This window comes from Camarhynchus parvulus, chromosome 4 (assembly GCF_901933205.1).
Source record: "Camarhynchus parvulus chromosome 4, STF_HiC, whole genome shotgun sequence".
Classification (NCBI taxonomy): Eukaryota; Metazoa; Chordata; class Aves; order Passeriformes; family Thraupidae; genus Camarhynchus; species Camarhynchus parvulus.
This window is the reverse complement of record NC_044574.1, coordinates 31,255,972-31,272,395: the sequence shown is the minus strand read 5'-3', so window position 1 is coordinate 31,272,395 and position 16,424 is coordinate 31,255,972. Positions and strand designations below refer to the sequence as shown.

The window sequence follows — 16,424 nt, the reverse complement described above, 5'->3', positions numbered from 1 at the left end:
TTAAAAGTACATTTCAGAAAGAGCTGAAGTCTCTTGTGAGGGGCAGAATTACTTCCAAAAAAGCATTAAGCTAACACTTCACTGCACTGATTTTCCGTCATACAGAAAACATGAACCATAGTTCTGCTTCAGTTACAGCACTAGTTAATACGAAGCAATTGTTAATATAAATGTAATTATAACTTTAGAACAACAGAATCTGCTTAGCCAGCTTATAATAACAGAGGAGGTTATGGGAGAGTTAGGTTGCATCAATTAACTAGACTCAAAACCAGTACATTTATTTAGGAATCATGCCCCAAAATTAACAGAAGCATAATTTCTAGCACCATTTCTTTATTAAACCTTATAGATTTTAAGGGCAATATTTTGGTCCACCTGATCCTCAAAAACTAGTGAAGTATGGAAACAACTGTCTGTTACCTTTCAAATGAGCAATCTAACTTCATCATAGTACAAAGCAGGTTGGTTGTTTTAGTAAACTGAGGCATTTGTTTTAGCAAATGAGGCAACTCATTAATGAATGAGTAATTCATTAATACTATTTGATTAAGAAACTGATGAGATGTGGAAATCATACACCTTAAGTGCTGTTGTGTTCCTTACAACAAAGCCTATAAACAAACTCTTTCTGATGTCATTTTCAGTTCATATTCACATAAATATTTGTAACAGAACAATGAAGACAAAGAGACAGTAAAAATCTTAACAGCATATACATAAAGCTACAGTTGACCAGCGTTCTCTTGATGGTATGATCATCAATGGCTGGCCTGAGAAGGACAAAAATCCATGAATGCCCATTTACATGAACAGACATGACTTGATAGTCCTATTACTTTATCAGGAGTAAAAGGGTGAACCTAATTGATCACGGCATTAATACCTTATGACAGTTAAAATTCCCTACATTTTGTCTCTCCCCCCTCTCCTCTTTTTTGCAAAGACACCATAGGGATGTCTTCCAAGCTACTCACACATGAAAGTCAGGTGTTAAATGACTTAGTTGACCAAAAGATATCTTTCAGGAGTCTGATCCTAAATGGTATTGAACATCTGTCAGCTCTACTGAAACACTTGACACCTCTCAGGATAAAACTAAAGAAATACCACTGTAAGTCTGAGGACATGACAAAAGTATCAGTCAAAGAATGCATACCTGCATCTGCATCGGTTGCCTGCACTCTTGTCAAAAGGGTTCCAGGCTCTGTGTTCTCAAATACTGTAATGGAGTAAGTGTCTGTTGTAAATTCTGGGGCATTATCATTCACATCTTCCAGAGTCAGGATAATGTTAGCTTGGCAGAATCTTCCTCCTCCATCTGTGGCTTTCATCAGAAGATGATAAACTGCTTGCTGCTCACGATCAAGTGCCATTAATGTTTTCAATTCACCTACAAACAGCATAAGTTGATGCAAATTGCAAGGCTTAAGTACACCTAACCTGTTTTCCCTTAAAATCGCAATAGCTAAACAACAATTTTCTTGTTTACAGTAATTTCATCACTGGCTAAATCAACAGTTGTACTGTATTAATGAACTCCACTTTGGGCAAAACATGTAAGTGACCTGCCTTTTAGCTTGAAAAGATTAAGAACTAAAACACTTTATTTATTTTCTAATGCTCTTGAAACAGAAATTAGCTAAAGTTAAACTCTCTGTTAGTGCACAAAGAGAATGTGTATGCATGCAAAAATCCATGTGTGTTTGTGCAAAGTAAATTAAAGTATTAGAACTCTGGCTTTAAAAAAATGCATGGTTAAATCCATGTCTGTTTTTTTTCAGCTGTTTAGTTGTATTCCTTCCATAGGTATTGGTAATTCCTCCTCTAACATTCCATGAATAAACACAGCTATTCACAATGAAGTCTTAACTACTACTACAGACAAACCTCTAAACTGCTAACACACACTTTCCTTCTGAAGTGATAAAAAACATGAGAGGCCACTACTATGCATAAGAGGCCACTACTATGTGTAGTCATTGTCACCTTATAAACAGTTCAGAAAAGTATTATGAAACACTTTTTGTGAGTATTCTAGCCCTACCAATTCTCAGTTTATGTAACAACACAGTAGCACATCACATAGATGACATTCAAAGCCAAAAATATCCCCCAAACCCATGAAGTAAGGTCCTTCTCATTTATTTTGTCACTGAAGTTTTCTAATCTCTTCTACTTGCATTACATTTTTGTATTCATCTTATCCTATCTTTTCTACACTGTTTACCCTCCTACTGCTTGTCTACTGCAGCCTGCACAGTATAGGATTTTGGCAATAGTGTAATACAAAACACACAAATACCATGAAGACCAAAGTGAAGCAAGTTAAAAGTTTATCTCATCTATACTTTTGAGCTAATCTCATTCCAATAAAGCTGGGGGTACTTCTGGTGTTTGCTATGGAAAGGAAATTTGTTGCTCCATCTAACCTCATCCCATTTAATTTTCCAAAACAAAAGATGGCAAAGAGAATCTGAATGAAGATATTTCACAGTTACAAACCATTATTGCTGCTACTACAGTGAGTATAAAAAGAGCAAAATTTATGGCCTACTTTTATTCCAGTCACTTCAGCAAGGAAGTTTCTGGCTTCAGGGCAATTACCCTGTTTACATTTTAGTTCCTCATAAGTTAAAATACTTGCCTTTTGCCTGAGTTTATTCAATATATTATTAGTATTTATGTAGTAGAAACTCACATTTTAAACCAATGTACAGTAAACCACCCTTAGTGGAAAGTTTTAACAACTGACATTTATGTCTTAATGCAATAGCAAAGCATTTTATAAAAGGAGGTGACTGGAGTCTTGTATAATGTATGAAGTATTATTACCTGTGTCTGGAGCAAGTCTGAATTTTTCTGCTCCTGTGCCATGCAGTGTGTAAGTAATTTCTGCATTGGAACGAATATCTGCATCTGTAGCAGACACCTGCATTATCAGCTTGCCAGGAAGGGCATCTTCAGGAACTGAATCAGCATATAAAGTCTGCAAGATTTCAAAGTTACATTGAAAAACTAAACATATGAAGTAAGCAAAACTTGGAAAGGGGAGGGGAAGAAGGAATGATAGAGGAAATAATATTCTGTTTGAATGTCTGGTAACATATCATGTGAACCAGAGGATGAAATAACTTAAAATTAAAAGAACTTATTATTTTCTAATTAATTACTTCACATTGATTCGATTATTCACAAAGGTATTTAATACTGCAGCTATAAGGATTTTTGAACACTAGTGCATTGCTCAGAACTCAAAACACTTGTAACTGATTAACTAATAATGAAATGTGCTCCTAAAATAGGAATTATAAATTTTTGCTAATTTAATTTTTCTCTCTTTTGGTGGATTATCTTTTCTGTGTCTGTCTCAATCTACAAGAAATTGATAGCTGCCCTTTTAATGACACAAAAGCTCCCAGATTAAATTAAAAATAAGAAAAAGGATTCAGAATTTATTGGCACTAAGCACTCTTACATTCCATCCATGTCAGGAATGTGCATTACATTAGAAGCACTAAGCCTTGTAACAACAATATTAACAAAGGGAAAAATAAAAGGAAAAAAAAGCTAAAAATACTGACTTGCCAGTCTGTGTATGACTGCAACTATTTACACAGAAGTAACCAACATAAACATCAACTAAGAAAAAAAGAATCCTATATCACTGTATACTTGTCCTTCCTAGTACAAGGGAAGATTTCAACCTAGTAATATGAAATCTGTGTTCAACTATGAAAAATCCTAGAGAAGCAGTAACACATTTTGCAGGGGCTATCTTCCTGAGTTTTTTACATTCCTTATTTTTCATGTCCATTTTTGCAGACTATAAAAATCTGGTACGGTAGACAGCTTTGTAACAAGAAAACATTTATGGCTTACGGATTTTTGGTGCTGTTGACTGCAATTGCAGAGTAATGTTCCACTCTTTTCAACTCTTTTATCACAGGAAATACATAATTCAACTAAGAAATGGGATTCAGCTTTCTTTAAAACTTTCTTTCATAAAATAGAGCATACAAGCGATGATGGCTGCAGCTTAAAATAATTCTTTTTGGAAAAGAATTAACATAGGAGAAATGTACTACAATTCTTCTTATATCTCTCAAATACCCACTGAGCGTCAATGAATTGTCTTTGGATTTTTAAAAAATCTGTCTGTGACGTATCTTTTATTTAACAGCAATCTATCTTAGTAGTCCAAATTTTGTTACTGGTTTAAAAGGAACAGCTATTTGTCAGTCTCCTGAGAAGCAATTTCAGAGAAAATGTAAATTTTATGTATGAAAGCAGCTGGTAATGGAAGATACAAGACTCTGCCTACCTTTTCACAAACAGGGCTATTATCATTAGCATCAAGGACTTTAACCTCCACCACAGCTTTAGCTGCAAAGGTCCCGTCAGTAGCTGTAATATTTAGAAGATAATTATCCTTTTCTTCCCTGTCCAGAGGCTTTTTGACATAGACCTTCCATTCATTCTGTAAATTTTCAATAGCAAACTGTCCCAAGGGATCACCTCCTGAAATATGAAAAGAAATACTATTACTCTACCAAAATTAAGGTATAGAAAAGAAAAAAAAAAAAGAAAGAAAAAACCAGACACTTTCTGTGGCTTTATGAGGAAACAGCTTCATTTCCCAGGTAGAAATTGTCAGTAGATGCTCACACAACCAATTCAACTGTGGCCAACAAAATCCATAAAAATTAATTTAGAAATTCATGTAGCATTATAGAAAACATCATATTATGACATACACTAAATAGAAACAATAAAATATTCCACTGGAAATTAACAGCCTATTATTTTCTGAGTTTTCTTTCATTTGTTCTTTAACTGCATCACTAATCTAAGTATAGTTTTTTAAATAAAATTTGATATATAAATAATATACAGAGAAAGGCATCTTAAGCAAGGCACACATGAAACAAAGCCCACTAAAATTCATTTTTCCACTTAAGTTTTTAATATTAAGACACATACATTGTTTCTTTGCAGCTCTGTGGTTTCAAACACTTTCCAATCTCTTCAAAGATTAAGCTCTATCTCCCATCATTCCAGCAGCACTCAAACAATTATTCTGACTTTTACCCAAAAAGACTTACCTGTGATGTAATAAAAGACTTGTCTATTGGTTTCTTCTGTATCAGCATCTGTTGTACTCAGGATGGCAATTACCCCACCAGGAGGGTCATCCTCACTGACTGTTCCCTTATATATCTCTGCAGTGAACCGTGGAGGATTGTCATTCACATCTGTGACAGTAACTTCAACCACAGCCATAGAAGATAGTTGGATTTTTTCACCCCGGTCAGACGCAACCACTGTGATCTTGTATTTGTCTCGTTTCTCATGATCAAGTTCTTTCAGAGTGGTAATCCAGCCAGTTTCCATGTTTATGGTAAAAGACTCTATAATGTCTAGCTCTTGAGAAGGATCCAAGCTGTAAGTAACCTGCCCATTGAGTCCTGAATCTAAGTCAGTTCCTTTAACCTGTATGACTCTTGTTCCAGCTGGTGTGTTTTCTACGATGAATGCTTCATATGGGTTGGATTCCAAAATGGGTTTGTTATCATTTGCATCCTTTACTTGAATGCTTACCTCTACTGAGGAAACAACATTATAATCTCCATTTGCATACTGTGCTTGAACTGAGAACTGGTACCACTTAGTTGTTTCATGATCAAGGTTCTTCTCAAGTTTCAACTCTCCAGTCTGTCGGTCAATCACAAAAAAGTCATCTCTGTTGCTTTCAGGAGTGTTCCCTTTAATCAGACTATATACTAAAGTCTGATTATGCTCTGCTTTGATAACATCTATCACAGTTCCAATTGGAATGTCCTCAGAGACAGTATAAGAATAAAATGGTTCTGAAAATTTTGGAGTAGGCACTTCTGGTGGGAGTATTCTAGCATAGACAGGAACAACTGACTCTTTTTGGGGGGATCCACCATCAATTGCTCTAACAAGGAAAGTAAGAAATTCATTTTCCAAACCAATTAAGCTTTCTTTTGTAGTAATTACACCAGACAATGAATCAATTTCTAAATTCTCTTCTACGTTTTCAGACTCTGCTTCAATAGAATATGTGATGTCTGCATTTGTACCTTCATCAGCATCAGATGCCCAGACTTTAATGACCGAAGTACCCCGTGGAACATCAGTCCCAATGTTTACTTCATACTCTGTTGCTCGGAATTGAGGAGCATTATCATTGTCATCTGTAAGTATTACATTAACAGTACAGAAAGCAACTTTCCCTCCTGAATCTTTGGCCATTAAACTAATGGCAATTACTTTTTCTGCTGGTGTTTCACGGTCAAGCTTTTCAGAAGTAAATATCTGCCCTCTCTCATTTGTATAAAATCTATCTTTGGCAAAGTCATTTACAATGTGGTAAGTGATGTGGCCATGTGTACCAGAGTCTTCATCTGTTGCTTTAACTTCAGTAACCAAAGTATGCAGTGGAGCATTTTCAGCTAGTTCAACCTCATACTCATTCTGGCTGAAAACGGGACTGTGCATGTTGGCACCGATTACACTTATATGGACTTGGGCTGAGCTTCTGAAGACGCCATCAGAAACTGACACATTAAGATTATAATGTGACTTCAGTGTTTGTCTGCGTAGGTTTGAGATGGTGATAATCCCAGTTTTACTATCAATCACAAAATTCTTCTGATCATTGCCTGTCAGAATGGAGTACTCCAGCTTGCCAACATCTGAACTATCAGCATCTGAGGCTTGCACACACGTCACAAAATGTCCTCGAGGAGCCAGTTCACTAATTTTGGCTTCATAAAGCAATTGGCTAAAAAGAGGGGGGTTATCATTGAGATCAGTTACATCCACAGTTACAATAGTATCACTGCTCAAGGGCAGCATGCCACCATCTATGGCCCTTATTAGTAACTTGTGTTGCTTAATTTGTTCGTAGTCCAAAGTTTTTGCTGTAAGAATGAGTCCAGTGCTGCTATCTATGTGAAAGTAGTCATGACTTTCACTATTATCCTCAACCAAGTGATAGGAAATTCCCCTGTTGGTTCCAGAATCGGCATCTGCAGCACTCACTTGTCCAACAGATGTTCCAACAACAGATGCTTCAGAAAGTGTTGCAATGTAAGACTGCTCTGTAAACACAGGAGGATTATCATTGATGTCTTCCACTATTATGTCTACAAACACATCAGCATGCGCCCCATTTAGGGAGTCAGTAGCTCGAACACTCAGTTTATAGGCTGGATGAGACTCAAAGTCAAGAGGGGCAACAACATTTATAACTCCAGTGTTGAAGTTGATAGTGAACTGATTGAAAGGATCTCCACCTGTGATGCTGTAAAACACCTTGAGTCCTTCAGGGCTGTTTGCTTGTACGTGTACCACAGGACTGTGGAGCTGAATGTTTTCTGGTATCTCTGCACTGTAGAAAGGCTTTTCAAACACTGGCATAGCTTTACTCATAACTGTAACTGGGACTGTAACTTCAGCTGAAAATGCAGGGTCTCCTCTATCTTTTGCCACTACTGTGACCATATACTCCTTATTTAGTGTGTCTGGTTCAAACCTCTTCTTCAGGGAGATTTCACCAGTAGGATCGATTTGGAAATGTTCATGATGTTCTTTGAGATAGTAACGCACCTCTCCATTTTTGCCTGTATCTTTATCTACTGCTGTCACACGTTGAATAACATGGCCTGCTTCAGAGTCTACTTTAACAGCAGCATAATACGGAAGATTGACAAAAAATGGAACGTTATCATTTACATCTTCTACTGTGACTTTAACTACAATGTGTGCAACAACTGATGGTTTATTTTCCTCTGTCACTTCCACAACCACATCAAAAGATTCTTGCTGTTCACGATCAAATGGTATTCCTGTTGTTGAAAGGACTCCTGAAGTTTGGCTTATTTTAAATCTGCTGTCTGGATTTAGAATATGGTAAAACAAAGGCTTATTTATTTGATTCCCTATAGCAGTAACAACAGCTATTGTTTTTGCCTCTGTGGAATTCTCCTGCACTGTTGCAGAGTAAGAACTCTGGGTGAACTTCAGCTGGCTTGCTTTGCTTTCTTTCACATTAATTTTTACAGATGCAGTGCTTGCAAATCTGCCATCAGATGCTCTCACTGTTAATTCATATCTGCTTCTTAACTGAGTTGTGTTTTGTACTGTTACATCGCCAGTCTTAGGGTTTATTGAAAATTTTTCTCCAATGTTGCCTTCAATAATGGAATAAATTAATTGGGAAAAAATGCCTGAATCTGCATCAGTGGCATTTACACTGATGACTTTCACGCCTTTATAAGTTGGAACCAGAAGGGATGTCTCATATAGCTCTCTTGAAAACACAGGAGGGCAATCATTGATGTCAGTCACATAAATAGTAACATTAGCTGCATATTCCGCATACAGACGTGGTATCCCTGTATCACGTACTTGCACTGAAAAGTGGAAAATATTTGTCTCCTCATAGTCCAGACTCATTACTGTCCGAATGGCACCAGTGCTAGAATCAATGGCAAAATACTGGCGGACAGATGGTTCAACAATTTGATAAACAAGCAAAGCATTAGATTCTTTATCAGCATCTGTAGCTCGAATTACTAATGGGATATTCTTGTCAGTCAGAACCACACTGTTAATTGAAGCTGATTCACTGATGAGTCCTGTATATTCAGCCTGCATGAAAACTGGCGCATTGTCATTCTCATCTCGAAGATGTACCAAAACTGTTGCATTATTGGACAAGCCAGCCATGTTTGTTCCTTGCACAGTAAGAGCATAAAAAGGCAAAGTCTCAAAATCAAGCATCTTCTGAGTAATGATGACACCTGAGTTGGGGTTGATAGCAAATGCATCATCTGTATTACCATCTTTTATTTCAAAAACTACAGAAGACTGACTGTATGCTGTAACCATTCCAACAAAACTGCCAATGTTGGCACTTTCGCTGATTTCTGTAGAATATTCTTTGGCTGTGAATTTTGGTGAGGCATTATCAGAAACTGTAACAAATATGTGCACAGAGGTCACTTCACTCATTGGAGGATGTCCTTTATCTGTAGCTTTTACCATCAGGTTGTATTCTTCCTGGTTACTACAATCTAACTCCTTTGCAGTTTTAATCATACCCAAAATGGGATCAATAAGGAAGGAATTTCCAATATTCCCTGTGAAGAAAGAAAAAACAATTAAAAAAAGGAATACAGAATTTAAGGGATTACTGCTTATTTAGCTCTATACTTAAAAAGACATAGATGGAACAGAGACTATGAGCAGACAGAACAATGAAGCAGAGACTATGAAAATTTCTTAGTTTTGCTTGATAAACACTTGTTAGCCTGTCTGGAAAGTTTTCTGTAATCAAGAGCTGGCAGTAATTCTATCTTTACTTGTGGGAATACTGCATAAAATATAGTTAGCAAAGCCATCCAGGACTTGAAAATTAATGCAAAAATTTTCTTTTAGCAAACTTAAACATCAACTGTAGCTGAAAGGAACTTATATTCAGAAGTTAACATTAGTGGAATAAAAGTTACATTTTATAATCTAAAACAACTGGAATATTTTGGACAAGAAAAAAAGAAGGGTTGTAACAAACACTTGCGAATCTTAAGTGTTTATACAAGTATTGTCTAAATGACTGATTCAAAACCAAACTTTTTAAATTGGACAAATAGTTACCTCTCTCTTAATTTCCTATTGATACACAGACAAGTTATTCCCTGTGACTGTATTAGAAGAAAAATAATGCCTGCTGAGAAGAACCAGCTGCCATTTAACATAAACACGTGTTTGTTTCAAATTTTGAAATATACAGACTAACTACACTGCATACAAGACCCTACTTATGTATTAAATATGCTAAGATTTAACAATTTACCAACCTAAAAAATGACATTACCAAAGCCATGATCTCAGCATGAAAAAAAAGCTTTAAAAACTTCTGAGTTCTGCACACAAGTAGGCAAGAAGGAGGTTTTGTGTTTTGTTTGAGTTTTTTTCACGTTGAGTTTTTTTGTTGCTTCTTTTTGGTTGGGTATTTTTGGGTTTTTTTAGAGCAGACTCTAAACACAGTGGCATTCTTAGAATATCCCATTACATATCTAAGCAGCCATTACAAGCATTTAAGGAATGTTCCTTCCATTTACTTAGAATAACAATTATAATGCTTTAACCTCCCAGTAGATCACCATCCTATAAAATAAACCTTACAGGTCTTACATTTACTCCTACAAAAAGCCAGAAGAAAGGAACAGAACAGCATGTCACTTCATTCTAGACTGCAGGCACACACATTTTTTCTTGCCATTGTTTGGCATTCAGCAAACAAGACTAACAAAATGGGAAGGAAAGAGAATAATTTCATGGACGTTGGTGTCTTGCTTAGTAAATGACATATTTCTAGAAATGACAGAAAAATCGCATGTAGTTTAAGCAAGTTATGAGACACTCAAAACCATTCATTCTTGTCAGAGTATCATAATCACAGCTTTGTTTTAATGCAGTGTTAAAGTGCGCTTTCATATGAAAACAGCACTTTGGGGAAAAAGGAAAATATTTATAGTAAATAATTCCTGTCCTTTACACAGCAATTCAGCAATTTACGTAAAATTTAAAAACAGCATATATCACTTTGCATGCAACAGAAACTGAGTAACCTTTTGCCTGTTGTTCTCTTTTATGCTTGTTACTGGGATTTTTTATTTAAATTATTTTTTACCTTGAAAACAGTATTTCACATAAAGAATGAAATTTAAATAACTCTTTTTTTCTAGTCATGGTACCTACAAAGCTCAGGACCTTGATAATGGCAAACTTGTATTAACTCAGATTTCATGGACTGAAGCAAAACCTACTTCTGTCTGGTAAGTGAACTGAATCCATGTCATCCTGATTTCTAATATTAAAAATTGCCACAATTTGAACCACATTATTATAGGTAAGTTCGGAAAGATGTACTGAGGTTAAAAATAAGGAGCAGTTCTTTCCTGGCTTGCAATGTGGAAGGAGTCTTAATGCCAAACTGACCAACTCTTAAGGAATTTCTCAAATATTTTAATAAGCTAGAATAGCAGTCCCACTACTAAAATTAGCCACAGGGAAGTAGAGAAAGCAACCCCTTCTTTGCTGCATCTATCAAAAAATTTACCTTAAAAGCTGGGATTAATTAGGAGTTTGGTACATGCACATTTAAGTTATTTTTGAGCTCCTTACTTCTGCATTATATTAAACACAAAAGCACTTGTCTCAAGCTCTTACTTTATTCATCAAATCCTTGCTTTGCCTATGTCACAGAAAATAAGACCTACAATATCAAAATAGAATGCAGTTTTAGACCTGAATGGAATGATTTCTTACAGAAATTACAGATTCTGTAATTTCTAAAGAAATTACTCCTTTTGAGCATTCCAAGATGGCTTTTTCTTCCCCTACTATTAAATATGCCAAATGTATCTAGAGGATAACATAAACAGCTAAAGGATATAGATGAATATTTTTAATTTTCTTTTAAATACTCTGAGGCTGCGTCTTCAATACATATCTCATAATATGGCACATAAACCTGCACTGTCCCCCTTTTTTCACAGATATGTTTTCACATGTCTACAGTTGAAAAACTATCAGCAAGTTCAACGGACTGAAAATGTAAGAAAGTGAATATACCTGATTCAATAGAGTACACAATTTCTGCATTTTTTCCTTTGTCCTTATCTAATGCTGTAACCTGGAGTACTGCTGATCCAACAGCTGCTGACTCATACACTCGTCCTTCATAGGAAGGGCTGGTGAACCATGGGGCATGATCGTTCGTGTCACTGACATTGATGACCACCCTGGCGTAGTTGCGCTTCACAGGAACATCTTGATCTCGAACCTGCAACAGTCAGCACATCACCAGGAATTAGCACTGGAATTTCAGTAGTTCACCAGATATTAGCAGTAATTCATAGTGCAATCAGCCACAGAGTCAAAGACTGCACAAAAATTAAACGTACAAATAAACGTTTGAATTATGGGGACAAACTAAAAGGACATTAAAAAGTATCTGTGTGTAATTCACAGCAGAAAAAATCTCATGCGTACTCACCATTATTGTGAGAATATGCTGGTTCATGGTCTCATGATCCAGTTTTTCTGAGGTATAAAGAGAGCCAGTTGCAGGGTCCAGACGAAATTTCTTAAGACTAATGGGATCAGTGCTGCCCTGCATAGTATAAATCAGTTTATTCTTCTCATCTCTGTCTGTGGCACTGACTTGCAGAATTTCTGTCTCTGGCAAGGTATCCTCAGGTATAACAACTTCATATTTTGAAGCAGAAAACTGAGGCCTGTGATTATTTGTGTCTATAACTTTGATGTACACCTGAAATGATACAATGGCAAAGGGAAAACATTTCTTTTAGGTAAAAAGAAATGAAAGGAGGATATTTCATTAAAAATTAGACCATGATACTGAAGTAATACCACCTCAAGACAATTTTATTTTGCTGAGAGGAGGTGAGATCCAAGACATGTAGGTAAGAAGAATGTCACTAAAGCCAAATCTGCCTCATCTTCCCCAAAGTCAAACCAGAAATCTATACAACCAGAAACATCTTAGATAAGATATCTTAAAGGTATTTGCCCAAAGGAAGAAAAAAAAATTCCTTGTTAATTCTAGAATTAAAAATTTAAAATATATAATATGGATCCTAGAGTGGGTAAAAATTTGTTTTGGGGTGCAAATTTACAATTTTAAGCAATGCTTTTTCAAGGCAGTGCATGCATAACACACTCCTTACCCTCACATAAAACCAGTCCTCTTTCAGCCCCTCACATCTGCAAGCCTAGGCAAGAATAGAAAAGTAGTGGAATTGCCACAAAAGTGCATTATTTTGAAGAACTGCAGGTGGTTTTGTTTACCATTCTCTAGCAATGTAGCCTAATTTCAGCATAGCTCACTGGTCACCAACACGATTTCTCTGAAGTTACAGTTAAATTAAATCTGATGCTTCAAATTGCGTCTTTGTATAATATTGTTCACTGGAACCACACATGATCTCTGCAGCCCCACTTGCTTTACACAGCACCAAAGTTTTGTATGAAAAGGGTAAGACAGACAGCCACCATCCTGTTCCTTCAACAGTGATAGCATCAGACAAGTAACAGGAATGCAAAGGAGTTGGCAAGTAGACAGCAAAGCTCCAGCAACACACAGCTAAATTCAGGTTCTTTATGTGCTGCACGTACAGCCATGCTTCTATCCACCCAAAGGTTAGGAGCTTTGTATACATTTGTTAAGGGCTATATATAAACAGGCTTTTAAAATAGGGACTTACAATTCTGTAAGTGGGTTAAATTGCTCTTTGAAGACACTCAGTGCTTTCCATTGGTAACTGGTGGAGTCTACAGATGTAATTTAGACAAGGTACCAAACTGCATGCAGTAGAAACTAAATTAGATGAATCCTGATAGTGGCAAATAATTAGGAAATGCCAGGGCTCTTGCTACAGGAAGAAGAAATGTCAACCTTGCAAAACTAGCATCTTACTCTAAAACTGAATGGTTTGGCACACTGATAAAATCCCTTGCAAGATGTTGCTATGGAGACTAAGGAGTTTGGTTTTGTCAAGGATTAGAAACAGATTAAAGAAAAGACACAAAGAGTTAGACTAAATATTGACTTTCAGTGGGGAGAAACATTAATGGTACATGACCCAGGATACATATTAGGACAAGTTTTAAAATACATTAACTAACAAATTAACTTGGAAAATGAAGAGTAAGTATTATGCTAAAAATCTATCTTTTTACATTGTCATGATTAAACAGGATGCAATAAAGCAAAATTTTGTATAAATGAAATACATTATAATGCCTCATGGAAGAAGACAGAAAGGTCTAATATACTTACAAAGTATTTGAGTAAAAACAGATGCTCACTGAACAACTGTGCTCAGGAAAATTAAAAATTATACCAAATGAAGATGAACAAGCAATTTAAAGAAATATAAAGCCCCAACACTCAATACAAGTCAAACTATAAAAAAACTTCTGCATAAATGGAAGTTTTAAAGCCCATATACAATTACAACACTTCATTAATGGATACTGTGCTTTCAAAGTGAACTCATCACCAATTATTTTATTAACTTTCCATCACCAAGAAACTATTAAGGTCAGACTCATAAAAAAAAAAAAAAGAAAAAAGATGAGGGGTCAAATGCAATGAATTTAAATTAAAATTTCTATTTAAATTCATGTCTATTTCCACTCCCAAATGAGGAAACACAGAAATGTAGGTTAAAATTGGAAGTGAGAAGGTGTGCAACTACAGAGCAATTCTGTTAAGCAAATCTTTGGAGCAGAAGACATGGCCACCTGTGCTGTTGGTATTACACAAAACAAATAAAGAAAAATAGCATTACTAGAATGGAGCACCACAAAAATCCCCATGCAAACAACTAAGTTAAATGTCAGAAATGTAGTGACTCTAAAACCAGCATCAGTACCTACAGGACTAGCCATATATCCAATGAACCAGCTTAACTGAAAAGTGAGTTGTTGATCAGGATTTGGCATCAAATCTGGTATTAGCTAGTGAAGCAATTAAAATGACACATAAGGAGAAATCCTCCAAAAAGTACTGTAGGGGCAAACAGATAAGGAGTTAACTCCTCAAAATGCACAGCATTATTAAATATGAATTATTAAAAAAATATTGCTAAGAAATAAACATAGTGACTCAGTCACTACAAATGGTTAGCTCAGGTATTCCATTACTTGTCACATTAGTTGCTCAGGCTGCAGTTTTTCTCCACACTGACAAACACTACAAATACACAATTTCATATATTAGTGCAGTCATTTTAAATGTATGCAAAATCCAAAGTTTATCTTAAACTCAAGTGAAAAATGTTTTATCTACATACTCTAGGATTCCTTTTTCTCTCAGTGACATTATTACTTTATGCCCCTGCACAAATTCTGCTGGACAAGCATGATGTGACCTGATGGGCTCCCTTTTGATAACTTGTCTAACTCTGCACAGTGGGCTGCTTTAATAAGGGCAGGGGGAAGGAATTACCCCCTTCTGTTTGACATCACTGGTGGGAAGGTAGATTCACTACCTCCACTCCTGCAGTACAAGAGAGACACCTTGACAAAACGAAACAAATCCAATGACTAGTCATTAAAAATCAGTGAGGACTGAAAAGCAATCTCTCCACCGGAGGGGTGCAGGAAAGAGAGCCAGAATCTTCTCAGAGATGCACAGTGAAAGGACAGGAGGTGACACTCACAAGCTCCACTAAGAGAAAACACAACTAGACATAAGAAAACTATTTTTTCAAGGAGAGTGGTTAAATACCAGTATAAAAGCAAGTCCAAGGGAGAGGAGTTGTGCCTAGTCAACCCAGGCAGTTAGAGCCTGATGAGTCACTGAAAAACATGGCCAACTTTGCAGTTTGATCTGCTTTGACCATGAGTTTTAACTAGAACTCCAGGGTTCTTTCCAATGTGAACTATTAAATAAATATTAAATAAATTTACTAAGGAAACCCTATTTTCAATTCAGGAGTTCTTACTGAGGCTAAGTGACAGGTGCTAGATGTGCAATTACCTTTTAATTGTAAGAGGACCAAATTTTCATGTAAACTGTTAAGACCTTGAAGTTAAATGGAAACCACTTGCAGAAATAATTGTGAGTGCAGATTTAAAGACCCGTACAGAAAAATATGGTTTATGGTGTGTCTGAGAACAACACACATGAAGAACTTGTGTTATTCTAACATAACATGCAGTATAAAATAAAACTAGCTTTTGAACATTTCTCAATGAAATGACAAGATTCAATTCAAATGAAATATGCTAATATTATCTCTTAAGAAAGAGTTGCACATTAAAGAGGTACAATATAGAAAAGCTTGACACCAGCAGACCACAACATGATCTTTGAAACAATGCTCTGGAACTAAAGAAACTTCATTTATTTTGCAAAAATATGCAAGGGCTGTGTTGCACAGCTGCCTTCTGCCCACAGATCCCACTGAGAGCAATGTACACCGGTTATAAAGAGAACAAAGCAGGATTACTTTGAGGAAGGACTTAAAATCTATTAATAATCTGACAGATGAAACCTAAATTTGCATAGGGATGTACTGATTGCTACTAAGAGGAGATATGTGCCATTGACAAAACATACTCAATGTGCACTATTTAAACATAAACATGTTTAGATTTTAGGTTACTTTAATATCATTTTTCATTTACTGATTCTGTGTGGAGTTTAAAATCTACTCCTGTCCCACAATTACATTATAGTTACATTGACATGTTTATATAATTTTCATAAATAAAAAGTTGTATTATCCAGAGATGATATAACTTCATTCCAGCTCTAAATGTCTCAGTAGAGCAATGTAATTGCGAGCAAAATT

The 16,424-nt window shown here is 35.9% G+C and overlaps 1 protein-coding gene across 4 annotated transcripts in view; it reads right to left on the bottom strand.

Annotated features, from left to right (window-relative positions):
• FAT1 (FAT atypical cadherin 1) overlaps positions 1-16,424 on the bottom strand; it is a 102,847-nt gene that overhangs the window by 22,338 nt on the left and 64,085 nt on the right. For all 4 annotated transcript variants that reach the window (XM_030947369.1, XM_030947370.1, XM_030947371.1 and 1 more), the window contains exons 8-13: positions 12,095-12,370; positions 11,671-11,881; positions 5,106-9,173; positions 4,325-4,521; positions 2,836-2,989; positions 1,160-1,393 (exon numbers count right to left, since the gene is read on the bottom strand). In XM_030947369.1, coding sequence (XP_030803229.1) covers positions 1,160-1,393; positions 2,836-2,989; positions 4,325-4,521; positions 5,106-9,173; positions 11,671-11,881; positions 12,095-12,370 — 5,140 coding nt within the window. The remainder of the gene's footprint in view (positions 1-1,159; positions 1,394-2,835; positions 2,990-4,324; positions 4,522-5,105; positions 9,174-11,670; positions 11,882-12,094; positions 12,371-16,424) is intronic.